The 24,925-nt window shown below is 46.7% G+C and overlaps 2 protein-coding genes across 3 annotated transcripts in view; one reads left to right on the forward strand and one right to left on the reverse strand.

The window, feature by feature from the left end:
• RBM20 (RNA binding motif protein 20) overlaps nt 1-24,925 on the reverse strand; it is a gene marked incomplete at its 5' end in the record, with an annotated part of 177,780 nt that overhangs the window by 75,680 nt on the left and 77,175 nt on the right. Inside the window, one exon of one of the 2 annotated variants that reach the window (XM_080912075.1) lies at nt 21,548-21,669. The exons of the other annotated variant lie outside the window; for it this stretch is intronic. Of the gene's footprint in view, nt 1-21,547; nt 21,670-24,925 lie in introns of those variants that run through there. 2 annotated transcript variants of the gene reach the window in all.
• On the forward strand, nt 14,107-14,598 carry LOC308416983 (large ribosomal subunit protein eL21-like; the record flags this gene model as incomplete). The annotated part of the gene is made up of 1 exon (XM_080912076.1): nt 14,107-14,598. One exon carries the CDS (start codon nt 14,107-14,109, stop codon nt 14,596-14,598), a length of 492 nt encoding a protein of 163 aa, XP_080768202.1.

Consider the following 24,925-nt stretch of genomic DNA (forward strand, 5'->3'; position numbering starts at 1 on the left):
CATATGTGTATATGTATGTATGTGTGTATGTATGTGTGTATATGCATGTATGGTATATATGTATATGTGTGTATGTGTGTATGTGTGTATGTGTGTATATGTATGTATGTGTGTATGTGTGTATGTGTGTATATGTATGTATGTGTGTATGTGGGTGTGAGACTACAGGTATATACCACCATGCCTGGAGTACTGTTCACAGATGGCTATAGTGGGCTAGTCCTACAATATACCACAGGAACAGCACGAACTCCCAGTGGGCCTTCATTTCTCAGGCCACCTTGTAAAGGGATAGAACTCGATGAAGAAGAGTTTCCTTCACGGAGAAACAGAAAGATCAGAATCACACATAGAGAAATGAGACTTTATCTGCTGCCGTGTTTGTCTATGGCCCTGCCCAGCTCTGATATGACCGCCTCTCAAGTCAGATTTAAAACTGAGTAGTATCTTAAGACTCCTTTTTCTTGGGTTGTGGAAATAACTTAGTCAGCAAGATACTTGCTAGGTAAACAGAAAGTCCTGAGTTTCATTACCAGAAGCCATGTCAAAGGCAGTCTTGGTCTCCAAAGGCATAAAGATCCCTGAGGCCACTGGCAGGACAGCCTAGTCCAACCTGTAAACTTCAAGCCAGTGAGAGACACTGTCTCAAAAAACCAAGCTGGCAGGGGTTAGAGAGATGGCTTAGAGGTCGGGAGCTTATATCGCTCCCTCAGAGGATCCAGGTCCGTTTTCAGCACTGACAGGTAACTCACAACCACAGTTTTGGGGAACCTAATGCCTTCTGGCTTTGGTAGGCTTCTGCACATACGTGATGCTCATACATTCACAAATGACACTCACAAGCGTGTGTGTGAGCATGCACACACACACACACACACACACACACACACACACACACACATGCACACTTCTCTTGCAGAGAGGGACTATTAGAATGATCTTCCTTCTGACTGATTTTCTTGCCATCTGGCATAAAGACCAGTTTTGTAGAAACATCCCATACAGTTCAGTTCAAAAAGTGTACACACACACACACACACACACACACACACATGCATACATCACTTATGTAAGATAACCAACATTTTGGCTCTTTTCCTTTCAGGGACAGATAGTAGTGATAAGTGTAATTATGTAACTCATATAAATAGAAGGGCAGATGTCTTTCTTTTATCTTTGAAGATGTCCGTGGGCAAGAGCCATGGTGTCCTATATCACAACTTAAGGCTTCAGGTGAGAAACATTCCAAGAACCGTATCTTCAAATTACCATGTCCAGAGAATCACCTCCGTAAGCACTCATCACCCCTTCTCCTCGCACGTCATGCTCCTTGGCTCTCTGTCTATGACTTTACAATAATGGAGTCCAGTCACGCAGGTCACTGTCAGCAGATGCAGTCCCGTCCAATTAGGAAGCTGTGTTTCATCTTGAGCATCCTTATCAAGGGAAGGTAGGCAGATGGCAGATCTACCTGCCACGCTCAGGGTATAAGCAAAGCCAGGCAAGACCCGTGAAGTAGTCTAAGGAAGACTGTGATACCTCACCCCTGAACTCTCTGTAAAACTTCACCTCCTCATCGGGGCTACTATCTGGGCTAGAATTCCTCAGGGAGAAGGTCCCATGGACACAGCTTATGCATGGCCAGGCAAAGATCAGCATCTGTCTTTGGGCCTGACCATGTCCCCTTCACACATCAGTTTCTGCAGGTGGACATTCATGATTGCTTTCGGTTTCCTTGAACAATGTTTTAAATACAAAGGTCTCCAGGGCTGGGGATACAGCTTACTCTTAGATGTTTGCCTAGTTTGTTGCAAGGTTCTTGGTTGAACAGTGGAGACTGTTGAAAAATATTAAATATAAATAAAATCAAGATCTATAACAATCCACCATGCTTTCAGCATCCAGATTAAGCAACTGTAAAATGTGTCATTTCAATATGGCGGGTAAAGTTCGATGAGCCTGCCTGTCTTTTCTGGCTCCTCTCATCCAGGGGCAGCAGCTAGGTACATTTCTAGGCTGTAACCTTATACTGTGCATCTACTGATAATCACACTGGAACCCAGCCAGACCTCTCAACCTTTTCTGAGTAGAGACTTAACATCTTTCATAGGAAACCTTTACAATTTAAACTGGCATTGAATCATATACATTCCTGGGGTCAGTATGGCATCTTTTACATGCATGTAAGGGACAATGATCAAATCAAAGACCATATGCCCTACCAAGTCAAGCTTTCGTTATTTCTCTGTGTGTAGGAGACATTCAAAACCTTCTTTACTGGCTATTTTATAGTACACAAGAAACTGTTGTAAGTGACAGTTCCCCCACGGTGCTATAGCAGACTTTGCAGAACTCAGTGTTTTATCCCTGTGGCTCTCTGTACCTTCAACCAGCCTTTACCATGTCCCCTCCTCTTCACACCAACATTCCATTTTCAACTTATCCCTTTTATGTCTGTTATTTTCAGTGTCAGGGATCGAAGCCAGAGTGTGCGCACATGTCAGGGTGACCACTGGGCCAAACCCCAACCCTACTAGTCTCAGCTTCTATGAGGTGAGAGCCCATGGTGTCTGTCTGTGTCTGAATTATTTCATCCAACACAATACCCAGATCATTTATGCTGCTATAAATGACAGTTTCCTTATTTTTAATGGCTAAATAATACTCGTGTGTGTGTGTGTGTGTGTGTGTGAGAGAGAGAGAGAGAGAGAGAGAGAGAGAGAGAGAGAGAGAGATTTTCTTTATCTCATTTTAAGAAATTACTTTTAATTCTTGAAGTCAGGGAGATCTACTGGGACTATAACAAAGTTAAAGTTTCCATCTGCACATTTTTACGTAGCTGAGCTATATTTTTGTACCTGTTGGGAGGCAAAAATCTAATCTTGTTTTCTAAAGGGACCCAGTTATAAGCTGGGTACAGCTCTGCACATGTAATCCCTGTGCTTGGGAGGTTAAGGCCAGAAATCACTAGTTCAAAGCCAGGCTGGGCCATACCCTGAGAATTTATTTCAAACAGCCAGAAACAAAACAAAAGAAATACAGAAAAGGAAATCCGGTTGAGTCTAAGTGGAGGGCACAGTCTCACGCACTGAGTTAAAGTCACAGCTAGAGTCAGTGAGATGGCTCAGAGGGTAAAGGCACCTGCCACCAAGCTGGACAACCATGGCCCACATGGCGGAAGGAGAGAACCAACTCTTGCACATTGTCTTCTGAGCTGTACACCTGACACAATGCACAAACAGAAAAAACAAAACCCAAGTTCAGGTCTTTTAAAGACATAGCTCTCCTGGGACAAGCTTACAAGGATGCCAGAGTCTGTTCCCAGCTCTCCCGAGCCCTGTGCTTGCAGCTCACTCACAGACATGTCATTCTCTCTGTGCTTCGACAGAGCTTCATGACTCTGCTCGGCTCTCTGTAAGCTTCATTTTACACACAGCACGTACCCTACAGTTTGGTTGGAGTTATGAACCATTTCCTTATTTGGGTAACATTGCCCAGAGGTTGCTGTAGATCCTGAAACTCCATCTTCCTCTTGATCTCCTTGTAACACCTTTGGAAGTTCCGGGACCTCAAAACATATAAGCAGGTGATCTCCGGGCAACAAGAACGTTGTCTTCTACGTTCTGCCATTTTGTTTCATTTCTTTTTCTTGCTGCCTTGGTGAGCTCTTCCAGCATGATGCTGGGGATAGATGGCAGTGGAAAGAAGCCTCGCCTCATTTCTGATTTAGAATTGACCATTCAAAAGGCTGGTCACAGGGTGTCACTATCCTTATTCAGATTATAACTAACTTGCTGGCTAATAAACTCCTTTAAAGCAGAACCTAAACCTCATACATTTTTTCCATACCATAGCAAAAACTCACTATAGGTACACATTAAATGTTTGCTGATATATAAAAGCTATAATTGCAGGATTGTTTACACTTCAGCAACGGCTTCCCAGGGCTTTTTAGACTCTAGAAAACATAGTAGATGCTAGGGAGAAATGTTTTTTAAGGCTGTGTGGAGCTGTGTGTGTGTGTGTGTGTGTGTGTGTGTGTGTGAACATGCATATCACACTTAACATTGTGGCAAGAATAGCTCATTTAGCCAGACTGGGGTTTCATGGGGTAGAGGGCAGAGGATTTGGGCTTTTAAAAAGCAAATTATCTCAGGGACTTGGGATCTGACCACCTCTGGAAACGGTTGGCCCTCCCTCACCCTCCTTGTTTATCTTGTATGAACAAGAACTAATTGAAGGATTAGCTGGCCCCTCACATGGGTCACTGACTTCTCAGATACAAGAAGCTGCTCCTTTGTACAGATCAGCGACTTCAGATAAAGGAGGCAGCTGTCACATGGTCATCTGGACTGATGCCACACACCTCTGGCTTCTCCAAGAGAATGCAAGTCCTGGGAATGTCGCCAGCACAACCCCCCTGAGGCTGTGCACACAAAACCAGCAAGAACCCCATCCAGTCCCACTGAGGAAAGAAAGCAAAGTCCCAGCCTTGCTCCCGCTCAGAAGGCCTTGGCTCCTGCTCCCTGTGGCACAGTTCAACACAGTGGCTGAGGTGAAAAAATGCAACTGGTTAGTTAACTCCTGGTGAACACACAGGTGAGATGGCAGGAGCCACGTCTAAAAGACACTGACACCCCCTATTCTGTTCAGCGTGTCTGAACAAAGAGGTGGGAAGACAAAAACCAGACGAATGCTGTTCCTCTGCTGTAAAATAAGGAACAGGAAGCAGTCACCCCCAGCAAGAAAGCACACAGGGCTCAATGGGGAAATGGGGTGCAGGACCTCCTGGCCCAGAGGAGCAGAAATCAGAGGACCTAGGTTCAAACCTTAGTCCTTACACTCACTAGCTTTGTCTTTGTGGGCAGTCCTTCAACCTCTAAGAGTCTCAATTATATAGTGCTAAAAAAAAATTCCTGGGTGGTTATTTGTTTATGTGAGAGAGAGAGAAACAGAGATAGAGACAGAGAGACAGATAATGTGTAACTGGGACACGTACACATGCCACAGTGTATTTGCAGGAGGCAGAGGACAACCTTTAGGTGTCAGCCATTGACTTTCCACCTTTTTGAGACGGGAGAATTTTCTTTTCTGACGCCCTATAACACCAGAGAGGTAATGCTGTAATCACAGACACTCAGCACTACACAGACTGGCCTTCATCAAGAGCTGCGAGGATTTGAACTTATGCCGTTGGGTTAGTGAAGCAAGCTCGTTTACACAGTGAGCCATCTTTGCATACTGAACAACTGGGCTGCAGCATAGACGCTCGATGAAACGGGACACTCCTCTGAAAAGACAACGCACGTGGCCTTACGTGCTTTCCTTTGTTGTCTATTAAAATTCATTTTATCACTACGTGTCTCAGCACACAGCCAGCCCCACACAGGGTGAAGCACTATTCCCACTGCAAATACCCACGTTAATATTGCACCCTAAGATCCAGGAAGCCACCAGAGTCCCTCCCAAATCACTGCCCTATGCTACACCTTCAGGGGCTTCTCCTCAGCAAGTCCAGAGTTTTCAGTCAGGTATTCATCTTACTGACATCTATCCCCCATCTCTTTGCTAGCTTTTCCAGTCAGCTATTCTGGCCACCCACATACACGTGGACATAACATATACCTTTCTGACTTTGAACAGTATCGCATGCCACTGTCTAATACCAGAATTACTGGGATTCACACCTCCCTCCTCCAGTTTTGTGAGGCCTTTGGTCCTCCTCTTCCTTCAGCCCTGCTCCACAATGCCTTTTACGTAGTAGTGCTTCAAGAATACAAACAAGAGACCAGGCCAAACACCATCGATTGACTTCAAAATCTTTATGCGCGGTGATAGAAGCTGTTCGCAAAATGTCGTCTACTGGATTACTCCATTTATATGAACTATCCAGGATAGCCATGGAGAGAGAAAGCAGACCCGTGGTTACCACAGGCTGAAGAAGAAGTTGTTTAATGAGCACAGGGTCTGCTTAGAAAGGGATGAAAAGAGGACTCCAAAACCAAACAGCAGTTGGACTTAGAGCATGTGATTCGTGGTCAGTTTTATGTTACAGGTGCTTTACCATCAAAAGGGAAAGTCACAAAACACAGGCAGAGAAGGGATAAATAAACAGTCCGGGTGTGCAGAACTAGTGTGTGCAGTCACACACACCCAGCTTTTCAGTGAAATTTAGGGTCTGCACAGAGCTTTCTTCCAGCTCTACATCCAAACCAAGTCTAATGCATCCTTCCTGATGTCACCTCAAGAGCCATCTGGACCTTGGCAAACTTCCTTTTGAGAGTTGCTCCTGGCACACACCTTGCCACAGAAGTCTTGCTTTCTGTGGTCACTCTCTGGCTGCTGGGTGCCTGCTGGCTTTAGCACCACACTCGGCTAAGCCATCAGAACCTTCCTCCAGGCAATACCGACCCAGCTGACACAAGGGCCAGGAGGAGCCTGTTAAAGGCTGCTCACATTTTCAGCTCATACTTGCATTGTAGCTGAGAACTTCTCACATGCTTTTCGGTCTTGGTTGGCAAAACATAGCGGAGCCTCCTGTTGGTGGATCAATCTCAGGAAATCCCTTCTGACCTCAGAACAGCTAATTCCCTGTTCCCCATTGTGTGCTCTCTGATGGCAAACAAAGTTAGCTCCTCTTTCTCCAGCGCTCACAAGGGAAAGTTTTCATTCCTCTGCCTCATACACTACACACCTTTGGAAGTGTTCAGAGTGGTGTTTGAGTAGATCAGGTCGGAAAACGTGAGCTCGTGAGATTATAGCTTAGAGAGTTAAAATACAGAAAGGTAAAACGGGTGTTGCTTCACGTGCAAATGTTGCTTTCTTCTGTGTATTTAAGAACCAGGAGAGAAATACAGTCCTGTCCAGAGAAAAGGGGGGCCATCAGCGGGGGTGTGGAGGGAGGTAAACCTGAGGACACACACTTTATCACGCTTTTGTCAGGAAATACAATGAAGCCCATTATTTACAACAATTACACGTTGATGAGGTTTTGGTTAAAGGTAAAAATAATATCCTTCCCTCTATCCCTCCACCCGTCACTTTTGAGGCCTCAGGTGAGTCCCTGGTCGTTGGCTCCCAGGAGTGAGTTGTCCTATTTCAGAATAGGAGTAAAAGGCTTCCTAGGATGAAAGTGCTCCCCTAAGGGCAGAGGCCTTAACACTGGAACAGGAAGAGCTGTGTGTCCTGGAGGAAAGGAGAGCGTCCCCAGGCACCTGTTCACCCTAGGCACCGGTTTCTGCACCATGGTCGCCAGGGGGAGAAGAGAGCAGGTGCCGGGATTTTAAGCAGCCTGAAAAGCCAGGGCCACTGACAGACCAGCCACAGGAAAAAGGGTGTTTTGTGTGTGTTTTTTTTTTTTTTTTTTCTTCTCAACTGATACTCAACTCTCTTCTCCCTGGTGATGCACAGCCAATCAGGGGTTTTCAGGAAGTCTCACTTTCTATTCAAAAATAAATGCAGATGCTCAAGAACTTTCCAGAATAGCACCATAACGTGTCCATAACATGCAGTTTCCTGGGGGCTCTTACATAGAGTACCCTCTGCCTCCCATGACATTACCTTCTGTGGTTTCTGGTTATTTCTCTCACAGCTCACAGAACAGCCTCTCGGGAGAGCCGAAGGCAGAGGGGCCTTGAAGCAGCCTGCTATGTGCACTTACAGCCAAGAAACAGAGATGAATGCATGCTGGTGGTCAGGCTACTCTCTTAGCTTTCACAGTCCAAGATCTCACAGGCAGTGAATGGCTCCACCCACAGCTAGGATGGGTTTTCCTCCGACAAGGAACAGAATCAAGAAAATTCCCCACGGGTATGCCCAAGAGGGCCGACTCACAGCTGATTCTAGATCCTTCTAAGAGAGTGATTGTTAACCTTCAGAACTCTGTTCTAAAAGCATCAAATGGGAAACTCCAGGAGGAAACAATTTAGGTGTGTGTGTGTCTTTAAGGAACCATTACTTTGTTTTTTTAACCTATATCTTACTTTATGTGCCCACCTGCTTGTCTAGTCAGGAAGAGAGCATCGTTTCCTGAAACTGTAGTTATGGATAATTGTGCAAATCGTGTGGGCTCTGGGAGCGGAACCTGGGTCCTCAGCAAGAGCAGCAAAGTGTTCTTAACCACTGAGCCATCTCTCTAAACCCTGATTTTGTTTTCATTTGTTTTAAGGAAACAATATTTATTCCTTTTCCAAATGTTTTGGAAAATAAATGTGGGAAACAGTGGTTTTAGCAATTAGAAGAAAAAGTAAAAATCTGGAGTTTGGCCATTCTTACCAGGTTGAAAAAGAGACACGTTTGACTTGCAAGCTGGAACTGTGAGCTTGAGTGTCACCTCTGTCCCATTTCCACCCTGAGAGCCACAAGGCACAAGAAGAGTGTTTGGGGTGAGCTGGACACCCCGGGTTTGGAAGCGCAACCTCCTTTTCTTCTGGCTCAGGGGTTCAGGTGAAAGATAATCAAAACCAACTCACAATGGATTTGGAGGTGAACCAGTGATCACCTTATGTAGAAGTGGGTAGGGGAGGAGGAGGGACTTCATCTCATCACTAACCTAGGGAAGCCAAGGGGGCCGTCTTCAGTGGGCCTTAAGAGGAAGACCAGATGGCTACCGGGAGGATCGCCAAGGGGAAAGAGAGAGGCAGTGTCTCCAGAAAGGAAGAAACAGCCAGGTAGTGACCCAGGACTTACGAGGTTTTCAGGGTGGAATTTGGTGCTGTTCTTGAAAGATGCAAGGGCATGCTGAACAATGCCGCCACCTGGTGGTCGAACCAAAAATTAAGTAAAGCAGAGACTTTACCATTTGACCGCCAGGAAGTTAGTCACCAGTTAAATGGATGGCAGGAGGTAGTACTTAAACTCAGCTGTTCTGAAGGCTGCCCTGGAGAATGTGATGAAAATGCTGGCTGCCTGGGAGATTAAATATAAACACTTCCAGGCTCTTCCCATGAGGGGAATCTACATCCCCGGCTTTGATCTGGATCCTGCATCCCAGTTGGGTTTTGAAAAGGAAGATACAGAAGTAAAGCTGTCTGACGTCCATGGCTTCAGCTCAGGCAGCCTTGGATCTTCCCCCTTGCTTTAGACAATGCTGACTTGGAACAAGCCCAGGCTAGCCTCCAGAAATAAATGGTAAGAGAAAAGCCCCTTTGGTCTCAGCTGCTTCTGAGACTGTAGACATGTGCCAATGTCAGCAGCCCCCAGACTAACTGCTCCCCAACATGACCGTAGTGAGCCTATTCAAGACCATGTGAGACCTACTCAAGCTGTAACCCATGGAATCATGGGAAATAACACATTGTTTTAAACCACTGAGTTGTAGAATAACTCAGAAATTCAGTAGCCAGGAGCTGATACACACCCTCCAATTTAAGATGAAAATCCTGCATGCTAGATTACACACTTTAGGCTTATTATCACTATTCTATACTGGGGTATAAGGCAAGGTGTAATCGGCTTTACCCCATGGTGATTCTTTGCTGGTACAGCATGGCCTTGGTGGGGACAGAATGACATGGTTCCTGCCCCTGGGACAGGACCAGTGGGCATGGGTCTCCAGGAGTGTCAGTGGCTGCTGTTTGTAGGGCTTGTTTGTATAATAATGTACATAATTTACATTGCTCCTTCAAGGAATGTCCTCCCTATTAACATTAATGACCCAACAATAAACAAAAACAGCATGAGTCAGGGAGGTGAAGGTGTGGCTAATATCTTAGCAAAAATGGTAAATGCTGGTACCTTCAGGACAGCCCTTAAGGCTGTGGGAAAGAACTCTAAAAACATGGATTCAAAATTATATAATTTCTCAACTATACAAAATATAAGGATGCAATATGAATTATGAAGGGCTTCATGGATCTAAAGGAACAAAAGCAGTTGCTCTGTGAGCCAACTTGTCAGAAAGAAACAAAACCCAGCAGATACAAATGCAGGCAGATTCCAGGGTTCAAGGTCAGCCTGGGACCGTGCTAATTAAGGTCCAGGTGCAGCAGAAATAGTAATTTCAAGATGGGTCCCACCTAGCTAACTTTTCTTTGTTTAACAGAGGCGGGCAGATCTCTGAATTCTTTTGCAATGTTAAAAGAAAATGTGTGCTTGCTGTTTCCTAAGAATTAAGGGGGGCTGGAGAGATGGCTCAGAGGTTAAGCACCCGGACTGCTCTTTCAGAGGTCCTGAGTTCAAATCTCAGCAACTGCATGGTGGCTCACAACCATCTGTAATGGGATCCGATGCCCTCTTCTGGTATGTATGAAGACAGCCACAGTGTACTCATATAAATAAAATAAATAAATCTTAAAAAAAAAAAAAGAATTAAGGGGCTGGGGTCGGGCTAGAGAGATGGCTCAATGGTTAAGAGCACTGACTACTCTTCCAGAGGTCCTAAGTTCAACTCCCAGCAACCACATGGTGACTCACAACCATCTGTAATAGGATCTGATGACCTCAAACAGCTACAGTATACTTACATAAAATAAATAAATCTTTAAAAAAGGGGGGGTTTGGGGTCATGGGATGCTGATTCATAGCATAATCAAAAGGAAACATGACATAAATGATACATAAAATAAAAGACTGTAAGAGATGGGCTATCCAGAGAATTTTTAGAATAGCAAGAGAGAACTGCTTGGAGAACTGTCTCTAGCACAACAGAGGAAAAGGGAGAGGGGAAGGGGAGGGGGAGGGGAGGGGAGGGAAGGGGGAAGGGCTGTCTGGAGATCTCTAGAGAAAGGAGATCAGAGAGAAAGAAAGAGCAGAGAGAAAGCAGACTGGAAAGCTGTCTCTTGCAGAGCATAGGCCACCAGCTTCAACCCAAGATTTGACTTTGAGTTATTTGTTTTGCTGCCTCCCTCAGAACCCCTCTCCAAGCCAAGGCTTGGCAACTCTTGGCTACTGTGTAAATATTGTCAACAGTAAGTTCTAACTTTGCTATTCAGAGGAGTTATATTATCATCCAGCCAACCAACAACCAACCAACCAACCAACCAACCAACCATCCAACCATCCAACCAACCAACCATCCAACCAACCAACCATCCAACCAACCAACCATCCAACCAACCAACCAACACTGAGCATGTTGAAAGCCGATAGAGCATGCACTGAAGATTTGATGCTGAATTGGTTGTGATGACCCTTTGGAAGGTTCTGGTTGTTGAAGGAACCAGAGGCACATACATCCTAACAACAAAGTGGGGTAAAGTTGGAATACAGAAGTGACTACCCTGGGGAAAATGGTGGCTGGGATGCATTAGCCAGGATCCAGTGGAGGGAAGAGAACCGTCTTACTGCAGGAGAAATCTACTCCAGGAATGTGTTACATGGTGAGGAAGCAGACAGAGACCTATATTGTGCTTAGTCACTGCCAGAAACGCAACCACAGGGAAGGGGGGAAATCTCCCTTGTCACAACCCATTCACTTCCTAGGGTCTAGCTCTGGCTAAACCCAGCAGCAGTCCTGGACTTGCAGCCTATAGGAAAGACTCCACAGGATGAGCAGAGCTTGGTGTGTTGTGGTAAAAGCAAAACTGATCAATCGGCTACCAGTTCCCTTGTGGAGCCATGGGCCACTTAGCATGAGTTGCTCCCCAACTGCTTCTCTGCCACAAGGTTCGAGAGCAGCCCTTCCCCACCTGTCTCTCCCCCAGTCAGGAACTTTGCTCACTTTCCCCACAGCCCAATAAAATCATGACTCAATAATCAATAATTTATCAATCAGATTTATATGTTAAATTCTCAATTGACAGTACAACCACACAATAAGCTTATCACTCGTTGATGAAGTTATAAACCTCCCACCTAGATAAGACAAATTGACCTATAGAAACTCTTAAAAATATTCAAATCTACCAATACATGCCAGTTAAGACCACTGGGTCTAGATCCTCCTTCTCTGGCCCCATCTTGATTCTCCTCCAGCTCCTCCTCCTCCTCTTTCCTTCCTCGACTTTCCCAGCCTACCTTTCCTTCCCATCCAATGATAGGCTGGACCTGCCTTGCTGCGTAATGACATCATCCTACACTGGTGGATTTGTAGATGCCTGTATTCCATCCAAAGGTCCCTCCTCATCCTCACTCCCAGGGCAGAAGAATCCTTCATCCTGGGGCCATTCTAGCTTGCTGTGAATATCATCTCAGCACAGAAAGCAGAACTCCTGCATCCTTCCCAGGGGAGCATCGTCTCAACAAACATTGACTATGTTGGGGCAAAAGCATTGACAGGTTGGCTTTGCCACCTGCTGTCCATAACCTCATGTTGCTCTAGCACATGTCCTTTGTTTCCCCCACATGAAAAGGGGGGTGATGACTTCTCATTTATAAGACTGTTGTTAGGATCAAAGGATATCTATCTTTGAGCTCCTGCTGGGTATAGGGCAGTGGTTGCCAAGGTGTGGCTTCTGGACCACATCATTAATGCCACCTGAACTGGTTAAAGCTGAAACCCTTGGACTCAGCTCCAAAGTTAGCAAGTCAGAAGCTGGGTGAGCCCAGCCACCCCACTCTGAGCAGCTCTTTAAGGCTTCAGATGCCAGCTGAGCTGAAGTTGAGAATCACTGACCTAGACAGACCAATAAATAGCTTCTGCTATCACCACTATTTTTACAGAGTCAAAGAAATAGAGTTGGAAAAGAAAATGTTTCACAATCACCAATGTGGCTAAAGTCACTGGAGATGAACTGGACTCTCAGGACTCCCAAAGTTTTATATTTTACCAGTAATGGTAAGTGACCCCTGATATTTCTGTGACACAGACAGCCAAGACTGGTCTCACTGACCACATAGCATTCTGTTACCTAAACCCCAGCTGACCTAGACCTGCTTGGGACTGTCAATAATCCTGCTTGCTCAAGATGAGATGCCACTCCCCCCAAGAAATATGAGGAAAAACTCAGAAGTGAGGAGAAAAGAGATGGTTGTTTTCCAGACAGGGGAAAAGAAAGAAATGGATATCCAAACTTGATCAGATGAAAGTGAAAACCAGAAGAAAAATCTGTCCACCCAGAGATTTTTAAGATAAAAGTTGAGAAAAGAGGAGATGTCAGCTAAGAATTAGCCTAAAAGGCTCAAACTATTCATAGAAAGCAAAGGAAATCTCACAGATTCAGGAAAGTAACAAAAGCAGGAGGCAGGGAGGTGAGTCTGGACTGGAATATTAGAGTCTACCCTATCCTGATGATGGTGAGGTAGGGTTGTCTGTCCCCTCCTCCCCCACCCATCAGGAACTGACTATATACATTAATGGAAGTTATGATCACACGTGCTCAGACGGCTTAGTTACCATGAGATGGGGGTATTTTGCTGAACTGGGTGGGATGCACTTTCTGGAGGCAGAGGGTCACCAAAAATGGAGTTGGTCACGATAGGAGTTGCAGAAAGTATGAGGCTGGAGAAGACAGAACGATCCTTTCAGGCCTCCACCCTGGTCTGGCAAACCAGAGTCATCTCTGCTTCTACACCCAGAACCTAGGAGTTGGTTTGTTTACCAAAGCCACCACACTACTACCAAGGGGACTTAAACAGAAAACACTCAGAATTATTAAAATAGTGACTCCGGACTGACCATGTAGCTTAGCTAGCAGACAGTTTGCCCAGCGTTGGGTGCTTGAAGCCTGGGTTTGCTCTGCATAAAACTGGGTGCAGTGGCACAGTAGAGAGGGGCAAGTGGGCTAGACCCCAATTCAAGGCCACCCACTTCCCACTTCCCAGCCACATATGGCCAGCGGGGACTAGACACCCTGCCTCAGAAAAATAAAAATAGGGGGTGCAGAGATAAGTCAGCTGGTGGAGTGCTCGCCTCACAAGCACAAGGAGCTGAGAGAGCCCCATGTGAGCCACGTGGTGCACACCTGTCGGCCCAGTCCTGGTGGTGGAGACATGTTGGGGACTTACTGGTCATCTAGGCCAGCCTCATGCATGAGCTTCAGGCCAGTGAGAGGTCCTGCTGTCAAAATAAATAAACAAGCTAGACAGTGCCTAAAAATGTTGTGCTCATCATACACTCCCTCCCTCCCTCCCTCTTGCTCTCTCCAACACACACGCACACACCCCACACAACAATAATAAAGATAAAGCTTTTGGCCGCAGCAGCCATCTTCCAGTTAACTCGCCAACATGAGGAACACAAAGGAAAAGAGGAGAGGCACTTGCTATATGTTCTCTAGGCCTTTGAGGAAACATGGAGTTGTTCCTTTGGCCACACACATGCGAATCTACAAGAAGGGTGATACTGTAGACATCAAGGGAACGGGCACTGTTCAGAAAGGAATGCCCCGGAAGTGTTACCTCTGTTACCTCGGCAAAACCGGAAGAGTCTACAACATTACCCAGCATGCCCTGGGCATCATTGTAAACAAGCAAGTTAAGGGCGAGGTTCTGGCCAAGAGGATCAATGTGCGGATTGAGCACATCAAGCACTCGAAGAGCAGAGACAGCTTCCTGAAGCGGGTGAAGGAGAACAATCAGAAGAAAAAGGAAGCCAAGGAGAAGGGCACCTGGGTTCGGCTGAAGCGCCAGCCTGCGCCACCCAGAGAAGCCCACTTTGTGAGGAGTAACGGAAAAGAGCCTGAGCTGCTGGAACCCATTCCCTATGAATTCATGGCCTAATGTACAAAGAGAAATAAAGGACCCGGGCTACAAAGCGTTTAAAAAAAAAAAAAAAAAAAAAAAAAGATAAAGCAACTGCACCACCTGTGGCTAAGCACAAAGAAAAGCACAAAAGTAAACCTGCTACAAGGCCAGGTCCATCCTCTAGAGCAGGGGCCAGATGCCCACATTGTTAAGTTCCAGAGACTTCAAAATCATCCAGAGAAGAAGAAGTCTCTGTCTTCTCTTAGAGCACCGCTAGGTTCACATGCAGGTGACCTAGATATGGTCCTTCAGGCCCAGCAGCTGAGCTTAGTTTAGGATGAGACTTCCAGCCCCTGATCTGTGGTGAATGATGCAGAATTCTCATCTGAGCGTGTGGGATGGGAAAGTCAGAAGGAAGCCAGACAGTAGATCCCCAGTGGCCATGGCTAGGACACAAAACAGAAAGAACTCTAGAGCTCCTCACAGACCATCTGTTCTAAGACTGGAACAGAACTTGGTGGGTACTCATACCTGGGCAGAGGTGAAAGTGAGGGAGAGGAAGGATTCCAAGGAGACTCAGAGGTCTCTGGTTTCTGGTTGTAGTGGATGAGGAACAAAGAGGGGTCCCAGGAACACAGCAAGTCCCAGTGAAGTCATGTACAAACCTTGGTGGTAGGAAACAGAACAGAGAACCACCAGCTGACCTTGGATTTCCTCTCAGGGGACCAGCAGAGCCAGAGACCTGCATTTCCAAACTATCAGTGCTGTCTCTGTGGGCAGTCTCTTCTCTCACCCTGTCCACACTGACATGTCTTGAAGCCTCCTGGGTGCTCTGCCCTGGGAAGAAATCGTAGAGATCCCTGATGCAAACTGGCATCAAAGTTAGGAGCGGAGAATGTGTGGACAGATGCAGGAGATGGCTGGAAATACAAAGCCAACTGGAGACACTTTGGGATGTACTGAGGGAAGCCCAGCCTAACAGGTAGGGGGCTGGATAACATCCCAAATGGACAGAGAGACCCAGAATGCCGACAGAGTCAACAAGAAAAGTCACCTGCAGACATTAAGGTGGTGACAGAGCTGGGTCTTTGGTAACAGCAGCTACCCCAGAGAGAGATATACAACAGTGGGGAGCTCTGATGGTGTTTCTTTCAGGCTGCTTGTAACAGGCTTCTGTGTCCTCTCTCTGAGTCACAGGAGTTAACATGGCTGTCCATACAGCTGCTGAGCTATGTCCCTTTCCAGTGAAGATATTTCCACATTTTCACAAAGATGAAGTTTCCTTTATGGTCGAACTCCTGATCAAGGTGATGAGGGAAGGTAATGTCATGAGGCAAGAGTCAAACGCCTCCCTCGAGTAGGAACAAAAGTGAAGTTTCAAACTGGAGTCATGCTTTCGCTTCCTTAATATGTTTTTATTCACTGTTTAAAGGCTAAGAGGCTCACTGACAAGTTTTCAAAGGCAGGCTACACACCATGAGAGCCAGCCTGCTGCGGATGCAGCTCAGTGAGTGGGAGGAGCCGTCTGAGAAGAGGGAATTACTTCAAAGAGCACTCACAGCACTTGTATAAGCAACAGACTTGAAGGTTACCATGGACGAGCCCCTGCAACAGCTCCCCACTCACTTTCCTTATCCCAGAGCCCATTTATCCCTCCTTACAAAAACGTCTTTATAGTGTGTGTGAGTGTGTGTCTTACATGGCAACATGTGTTACAGCTTTGTGCATGTGTGGGAGTCAGCGAACAACCTTCACAAGTTGCTTCTCTCCTTCTAACAAGTGGGTTCTGGGGATCACATAGGGTCATCAGGCTTGGCAGCAATCACCTTCACTCTTGGAGCCATCTTGCCTGCCCTCTGCCCTTATTATCTCTTTCGTCCAACCTCTTCACCCTTTGGTTAAGGTTGTCATCCAAGGAAACACAGACTAGCTTTTTCAAGGACACAGATGAAACTCTTTTATCAAACACTACTCTCTGATACTATAAAATTCAAATAAACCAGGGAGACACTCCAAGTCAGCAAGTTTGTTACAATGAAAAACTACTTATAACCAAGTATCTCCTGTAAGAAGCTCATCTCCTCATTCAAAAGGGAAAGAGATGGTTTCTGTTTTTACAGGGGGAAAAAAAAGGAAGAAATGCTTCTGGTGAGTGTGGTTTAACAAACATCCCCAAGTGGGTTATATATGAGGAAACGTCATTTGAGATTAAATAGGACACCCACACGCAGCAGTTAGCTCTAGCTGTGTGTCACATTCTATCACTGATGGCCTTGCTTTGAGGGCAACCATCTCTCAAAGGAGCACAAAGGTGGCTGAGTGGGCGGTTTCCAGGCTTCTCCAGAGTCCTCACAAGATGTCAAAGGCACTGGGGAAACTGTTGTCAGTGAAGAGAGAAAAATATGAAAAAGAGCAAAGCCAGCGTTCCCTGAGCTAAACGGAATCTGCCCAAACAATCTCCAGGGAAGAGACACCTTAAACAAGACTCATAACACCAAAAGGGTATCCCAGCAAGGACGGGGTCTATTCACAGCAACCACAGATCACTGCTGGTCTCCTTTGTGTCCAGAGATCATTTATCCTGAGATGCATCCTCCATAAGACACCTGTCAGGTTAGATGTCAGGTGTCACGTGAACCATCCTGTGGGCCACCACCCGGCTCTGCACTCTACCAGATGCTCTGGTCTCGTAGGATGGAAAGAGGTCCCAAGAAGACCTTGTCTTTGTAAAAGCCCATCTTCTGGAAGTATGATTGGTCCACGGCGACAGGTGTCACTTCTGCAGCCTGCAGTCTCCCATCTTGCTGTGCTTGTAAGGGAGTAAGTGGTTTTAAGACAGGAAGCAAAGGGTCTCGACAGAACTGGACCTTCCAATAGGAATTTGCCCTACAGAATTGGTTTTAGCTGTGCGTGGTCGCACACACTTTTGATCCCATCGGGTAGATCTCTGTGAATTTGAGGTCACTCCAAATAGTGAGTTCAAGATTAACAGGCCTACGCAGTGAGCCCTGTCTCAAAAAGAGAGAAGACTCTATTTCATAACAGAAATACTGATAAGAGGAAATACAGATGTTTGTGTGCGTGTGTCTGATGGGCTGGTGACTGGGGCATCTCATAACTGCATCCAGCCCTCAGCCTGCTGTCTGGAGATGTTCTGAGTTCCCTGGACTCAGCTATGGGGAATTGGTCTTGGTGCTGGGGGTTCTGACGGTCATCACGGTCCATGGTTTGCAGTGAGAGCCTGTGATCTCTAAACTCTGAAGAAAGACTTTAGTCTGGCTCCGTCTCTTCAGGTCAAGAAGGAGCCCACTTCACTCAGAACGTCTTACGTGACTGCGAGGTTAGACTCCATGTGTAAGCACCTCTATGCTCCAAGCTAGCTGGCTTTCAGTGGCCTGAATGTGAAGTGCCCCACAGGCTCATGGGTAGGAATATTGGGACCCTACAGATGGCGCTGTTGTGAGTCACGAGGGGAAGGCTGTGAGTTTTGCTGGATGGACCCCGCCTCCCAGATGCATTCTACTTGCTAATTATCTTTGCACTGTCATCAGCTGTCCCCATGTCTCATACTATCACCCGCTGTCCCTCTGTCCTACACTGTCACCACCTGTCCTCCTGTATCACCAGCTGTCCCTCTGTCCTGCACTGTCACCAGCTGTCCCTCTGTCCTGCAGTATCACCATCTGTCCCTCTGTCCTGTCACCCTTCCCCAATGCTGGACGGAGTCACCTGTGAGCTTCATTAGTAGCCTTTGTCCGGTCTTGTGTCACAACGATGAGAAAAGTAATGCAAACTCCGGACATAAAAACAAGAAATGAGAAAATTGAAAAATTCAGGGAATGGTTTTCGGAACCCCCAGACAGTGACATCTAACTGCTTGGGTCAGAGCCTGAAAGTGTCCTTAAAAAAACTTGTTTCATCTCTGCAGAGTAAGGATTGAGGGACAAGGGACATGCCCTAAATAGAAACACCCAAGAACAGACTATGGGAAAGGAAGCCTGCTGTTCAAGAATCTGTTCTCACAAGAGAGAGGACAGACTGTGTGGCGAGCTACAGCTGGCCAGCAGTCACACCTCAGAAGCAGCAAGGAAAAGAGAAAAAACAGACCAGCAAACAAAGTTATAGCAATACCGAGGGCAGGGGCTGAACAGACGGCTCAACAGCTACCAGCACCTGCTGCTCTTGCAGAGGACCCAGGTTAGGTTGCAAGCACCCACACGCATCTATAACACCAAATCCGGGGGGTCTAATGCCCTCATCTGGCCTACAGATGTGTATGCACACAACACACACACACACACACACACACACACACACGCTGTTTGGTGTTCTCTCAGGCCCCAGCCTGTGGCACCCTTACATAAACTTTTCCCTTGCCCTTGTTTAATTGGGAAGGAGGGAAAAGATGGGGAAGGGAGCAGGACTTGGACTCAGGGCCCTTCAAGAAGGATGCAACCCCATGGTGTGAGGAGTAGGCAGTCCTACTCTTTTACAGGTCAGACTTCAAAGGGCTTTGAACTTGTTCAAGGTCACAGAGGTCTAATCCAGAAACATCAAGTGCTTTCTCAGAGACAGAAGGAGCATCCCCAGCAGAAGCAGCTGTGGGAGAGGCGATCGATCGTCTGGACCTCAGCAGCCACAGAAGGGAAGGAGGGCTTGTGGCCAGGGTGAAAGACTGAAGGTAGCCTTTGCTCTCACACTCTTCCCGAAGACTCTATCCTGGTATCCTATGCCAACACACAGTCTGCCAGGTAAAAATCCAAGCAACCTTGGCAACCATGCCGACATGCTCTAAGCAACCACTAGCGAAGGTCTCCCCTCTGAGGAGTGTTTCTGCCATGCAACCTGCAAAGATAATGCTGGAGTGGAAAATAATTTAAAGAATTTTCTTTGTAAAAGGGAGTCCATCAAAGAGTACTGGCTGCTTTTCCAGATGACCCTGATTCAACTCCCAGCACCCACATAGCAGTTGACAAATGTCTGTAACTCTGGTCCCAAGACCTCCTTGGGTACCAGGCACACATGTGGTACACAGACATACATGAACATACATGAAGATAAAACAATACACCCATATACACAAAACAGATATGTAAGGTAAGATTTTAAAGGGGATTGTCTCTAGACAGATAGTCCAGTGCTTAAGAGCAATTGCTGCTATTGCGGAAGACCTGGGTTTGGCTCTCGGCACCCACATGGTGACTCACATCTGCTTGTGACTCTGATCCTGAAGGAACACCCTCTTTTGTCCTCTGTGGACACTGAACACATGTATTCACAAGCAGGGGACACCCACATGCCCATGAATATGTTTTTCATGAGGGGATGGTATTTGTGCTACCCCAGAAAAAGAGAATTCAGAAGAACGCCTCTTAGCACTCTATCACCCTAGGAGAGGGCAAATGGACACACCGCCATCCAGGACATGAGGGTGGTGACTCTTCACAACTGCAGATGGCTGGGGACCAACCTCAGGGCCTCTAGTCTGAGAGATTCCCACCTGGCTTTTACAACTGTGCTTCGTACAGCAGCAACAGGCTAGCGGGGCGTGACGATGGTAACTTAATGTCTTCTCTCAGGTATCACAGCCTTGGGAAGATGTCAGACACAATCAGACACACGAAGCAGTACACCAGTAAATGCTTCTGCTGACTGGATAAACTAGGGATATGAGCCCTCATCAATGGGGGCTGAGAAGTCTTTAGGACTTGATGGAGTATATGAGTTTACCGGGAGCAGAGCAGAGACAGAAACAGCAGAAAAGACCCAATGCCAGGAACTAAAGGTAGAGAGAGGCCCATGCAGGAAGGATCTTGAAGAGTAACCTGGAGAGCTTTGTAAATTGTGTAGACAGTTACCTGGCAGCTTTTGGATATCACAAATATTCTCTCTATATTCAGGATACCTCTCCATTCTGGTCTTCCTAAATACATAATAAAATGCTCACCCCAGGCAGTGAACACATGTTATTATTGATAGGGTAAGACCTATCACCTAATAGTACCATGAGCCTCTACTTCATACACTTCATTCTGACAATCATCCTACTCGACAGATGAATGGAGGGAAAAAAATCTTTCCCAAGCCACACGGCCTGGATGTGGGGGCAAGCCGGGTTTGACCAGAGACCATGCCCAGCTCTGTCAAGACTGGCTGGCCACATCAATAGTGACACTCGGGTCTGCAGCTGACAGGAAGACATCCAGGGACACACTCTTATCCCTGGCCAGTCCTGAGTCATGGTGACGTAGAAAATGTCCTTCAGCATCATGGCTCACATGTGAACCTGACAGGTTTAAAGCGGTACACAAATCAACAGCCTTAATACTTGACCGAAACACATCCTGATATCGGCTTCAAATCGGCAAGAGACCGACACACTCCTGACACAATTTAAGAAAGAGAGAAAACTCACCTTGACCCAGAGGTATAAAACTGAGCAAGCTCAGAAGTCCGCTGCAGTCTACTGAGCACCAGGCCCAGTCTGAGACACTCCCCTATCCAGGAAATAATTAATGTCACCAAAGATAGGCCTGGCCTTTGCCCCCTTTAGCTCGGAAAGGTGATCTGTAAGCCTGTGGATTGCCCTACACTGAGACATAGCAGGAATTCTTCTCAGTGGCCATGAGCTACACAGTACCATCTTGAACCTGGGAGAGACTGGGGAATAAGGTCAACCTCAGGGACACCATGAACCAGCCCCAGTAAAAACTCCCCAAGGCTGAGCTTCCTTGACCCTACGTATGTTAACACCCTATGTATGTGGTCACACATAGTAGCCAGACGTCAACACTTGACGTGATTCCACTAAAAAGGCCAACAGGAAGCTGTATGCATAGAACTCTCCAGAATTCTGCCTGGCATTCTTTCCATTGCCTTGCTGAAGCTGCTCCCTTTCACTGCAACGTCAAAGACAACAGCTTCCGATAGGATCTGAAAGTCTTGCTGGCGAGTTACACACGAGTGAGGTTCTGTGAACTCTTACCTCTCAGTTTGTGTGGGAAGGCAATCTTGGGACCCCTGACTTTGTAGTCCTTCCTCAATATCATTTGATCCTCAAACCCCAAAGATAGGGAGTGACTGAGAGAGGCCATCTCTTGGCCCTTATTCGCATCCAGCAGGTAGATTCCAGACTGCAGCATCAGAAACACTCACGGGGTACTCGGTGGTCCGGCCTTTATCTGCTAGCTCCATCTTAGTCTTCCCCTGAGTAACTGAAGGTGTGTAGAGGACCCTGTTCCATGCTGACCGAGGCCGGGGAGTCTTAGTGCTTTATCTGGGAGAACGTACAATGGGGTTAGGTGGAATTTTTAGCCCTGAGACAGGCCACATAAGACAGATTCCTCCACAGCAGTTCTGAAACCCAAACCTCAGCCCTTTCTTGGTCAGAGCAAAAGCAGCAGCGGAGAGCATGAGGCGGGATTGCGGTGACGCAATGCCTCCTGGGAGAGGACATTCCATCCAAAGGCCCCTGGGGGGTGCTTGAGGGGAGCGGCAGAGAAGGAGCAGCCAGGGCAGCCAACACACATCTGTCCTTAAAATAGGGTGTCTGTCTGTCGGCACCTGCCAGGATGGGGGTGGGGTGGGACAGGAAGGAGGCTGCACACACAGCGGATTCCATACTAGCACAGGGACCAAGCTGTGGCTGTCAATCCTGCCGCCCGTCTCCGGAAACCTGGCACAGCCAATGCCCTCAACCTCCTACACACATGCCACCCCAGCGCTGTGCTATTAAATTAGTCTTACACGAGTGGAAGATTTAAGATTGTCCCCTCCCCTGCACCCAGCTCTGTAGACTCTGAACCTCTCAAGATAGCATGCTTAACATGACAAGGTTTGTCTGCCTTGCTTTATATTAAAAAAAAAAAAAAAACTAAAAAAAACCTTTAAAGATTTATTTTATGTATGTGAATACACTGTCTAGTCGCTGTCTTCAGACACACCAGAAGAGGGCATCAGATCTCATTACACATGGTTGTGAACCACCATGTGGTTGCTGGGAATTGAACTCAGGACCTTTGGAAGAGCAGTCAGTGCTCTTAACTGCTGAGCCATTTCTCCAGCCCCATATTAAAAACCTTTTAAAGTCTACTTTTATGCAACTGTTTTGACCCCCCTCCTCCCATTTTCTCTTAGTGTGTAAAAGAAGAAAAATATAGTCATTGTTTTCGGATGTTCTGTTCTTAGAGAGCTTGTGATCTAAATAATGTGTGGCTACAATGGGTGTGAAGTAGATGAGTCATTAAATTAGCTCCTGATGATTAAGTATATGGTACAGGGTAATATTTCTCTGTGTGTATACTGTGTAACAATTAAGTCTGAGCAGTATTTCTAACACTTCAGATAGTTATCATCCCTTTGTGTTGGGAAACATCAGACTCTCATGGTCACTCTGAAATACTCAGTAAATTCTAGTTAGAGGATATTACAACCTACCTCCTATCTGACTGATTTTAGGTTCCTGCTATCGACCCCTTCGTCTCTCTCACCTCTGTTCTAGCCTCTAGTGGCCACAGCTCCACTCTCACTTCCTGTGAGATCAGCTTCCACCTAGCAAGGGAGCTCGTGCAAAAGTCATCCTGCTGAGCCCGGTAGTTCCGCTGACTGCAATGTGCTCTGACTCATCTGTGCTTCCACAAACAACAGGACTTCATTCTTTTTGATGGCTGGATTCTTTTTTGTGATAGTAGGTGTTTTGCCTTCGTGAATGTCTAGGGTAATATGTACGTGCAGTGCCCAAGGAGACCAGAAGAGAGCATCAGGTGCCCTGGAACTGGAGTGATAGACAGTTGTGAGCTCTCGTGCAGGTGCTGGGAACCAAACCTAGGTCTTCTGAAAGAACAAGTGCTTTCGAGGGTTGAGCCATCCCTTCAGTTCTGAGAAAGGCAATATTTCTAGTAAGGATTGATGTGAGTTCATCTGGGGTTTAAAAAGGATCACATATCACTATGCCCACAGTTCAGTGCCTTTCTCAGCCCTGCCCAGAGAAGCTTCTTCTTGCAGTCGACAATTAACAAAGCCCACAACTGGTCAACAAGGAATGAGAGATTGGGGTGCTGAGCTTTAAATGGGAAGTCTGTGTCTCAGCAACTGACCTTAGGTATCCCAACCCACCTATCCCTAAGGCTGAGAGACCTTCAGGACAGAGAGAAGGAAAGAGTGTAAGAGCGGGAGACCGCAGCAAAGCTGGACAAATAGGGCAGCTGCACACACTGAGCAGTGACTGCAACAATGTATTCATTCGGACAGTAGAGCGGGGATGCCTTAGGCTCCACCCCAGGCTGAGACCTATCCTGCTTTGATACCTGCCGGAAGAGGAGAATCCGTTTTCTTTAAGGGTGTGGCATCTGGGCCGGAGAGAACATAAAAGTTGTGTGGATATGAAAAGGGGGTGGATCTGGGAGGAGTATGGGAAGGAGTGAATATTATCAAAATATATGATATGAAATTCTCTAAAAATTGATAGAAAAAAACTAACTCTTAACCCTTCAGGAAATGAGCTCTGAAAACAGTATTGTGAATCAACAGGTCCCTGCAAGGTTGGTTTTCAGCATGTTCATAAAACCAAGAAATTGACACTGTGAAATCACATTGGTGCACATTCCAGAGGAATTCTGAGGTACAAATGTAAAACTTTCATCAGCATCGGAAAGGGGTTAATGACCCAAAGGCTTTAGGGTCAATGACCTGTTCAGACCTTTGCAAATTCATGGTACTGCTGACCGGAAAGATTTCTATGGATTGCATGGAATGAGAGAGGTTAGCCTGCCGGGAGGAAGGCCGGTGAACCGCCAGTTTATATGGGACTCCAGCTTTGTCAGCGGGAGCATTTATCACAGTCCACAGAATTAAAACTTCTTTGGGGTAGAATGGGCCTCATGCTGGCCTCCACGCATATGCTGGGAACACCATCAGGGTCTGAGAGGTCACGTTCCCCAGGAAGGCTGCAGCCACGCACAGCCAAGACTGCGGGCGCTGCCTCGGGAAGCCCCGTTCATTTAGGTGGGTGCCTGACAAATCCTTCTCGGCGATAATGATGATCCCGCTTTCTCTGCCTGCTATTCTCACTCCTCAGATGATTCACACGAAGCAAAAATATCTGCTTTGGCTACAAAGAAAGAATGTACCTTCTGTGAGTCTGGAGGTGCCAGCCTGCTGGCGGGACAGCAAGGTGACCCAGCACACCCACAGCTGCAGGGACACCGCTGGGCAGTTTTGACTGGCTCTTCTAGTCTTGGAAGCCAACAGTTCCATATTACAGCATTCAATCTGATGCTCAACCTCTTTCTTTCCACTCCCAACCCTAACGGGACTCAGCGTACTAGGATTCCTGTCCCCCCCTTTCCAAACACAATAGCTCCAC

This window comes from Micromys minutus (assembly GCF_963924665.1).
Source record: "Micromys minutus genome assembly, chromosome: 2".
NCBI classification, from domain to species: domain Eukaryota; kingdom Metazoa; phylum Chordata; class Mammalia; order Rodentia; family Muridae; genus Micromys; species Micromys minutus.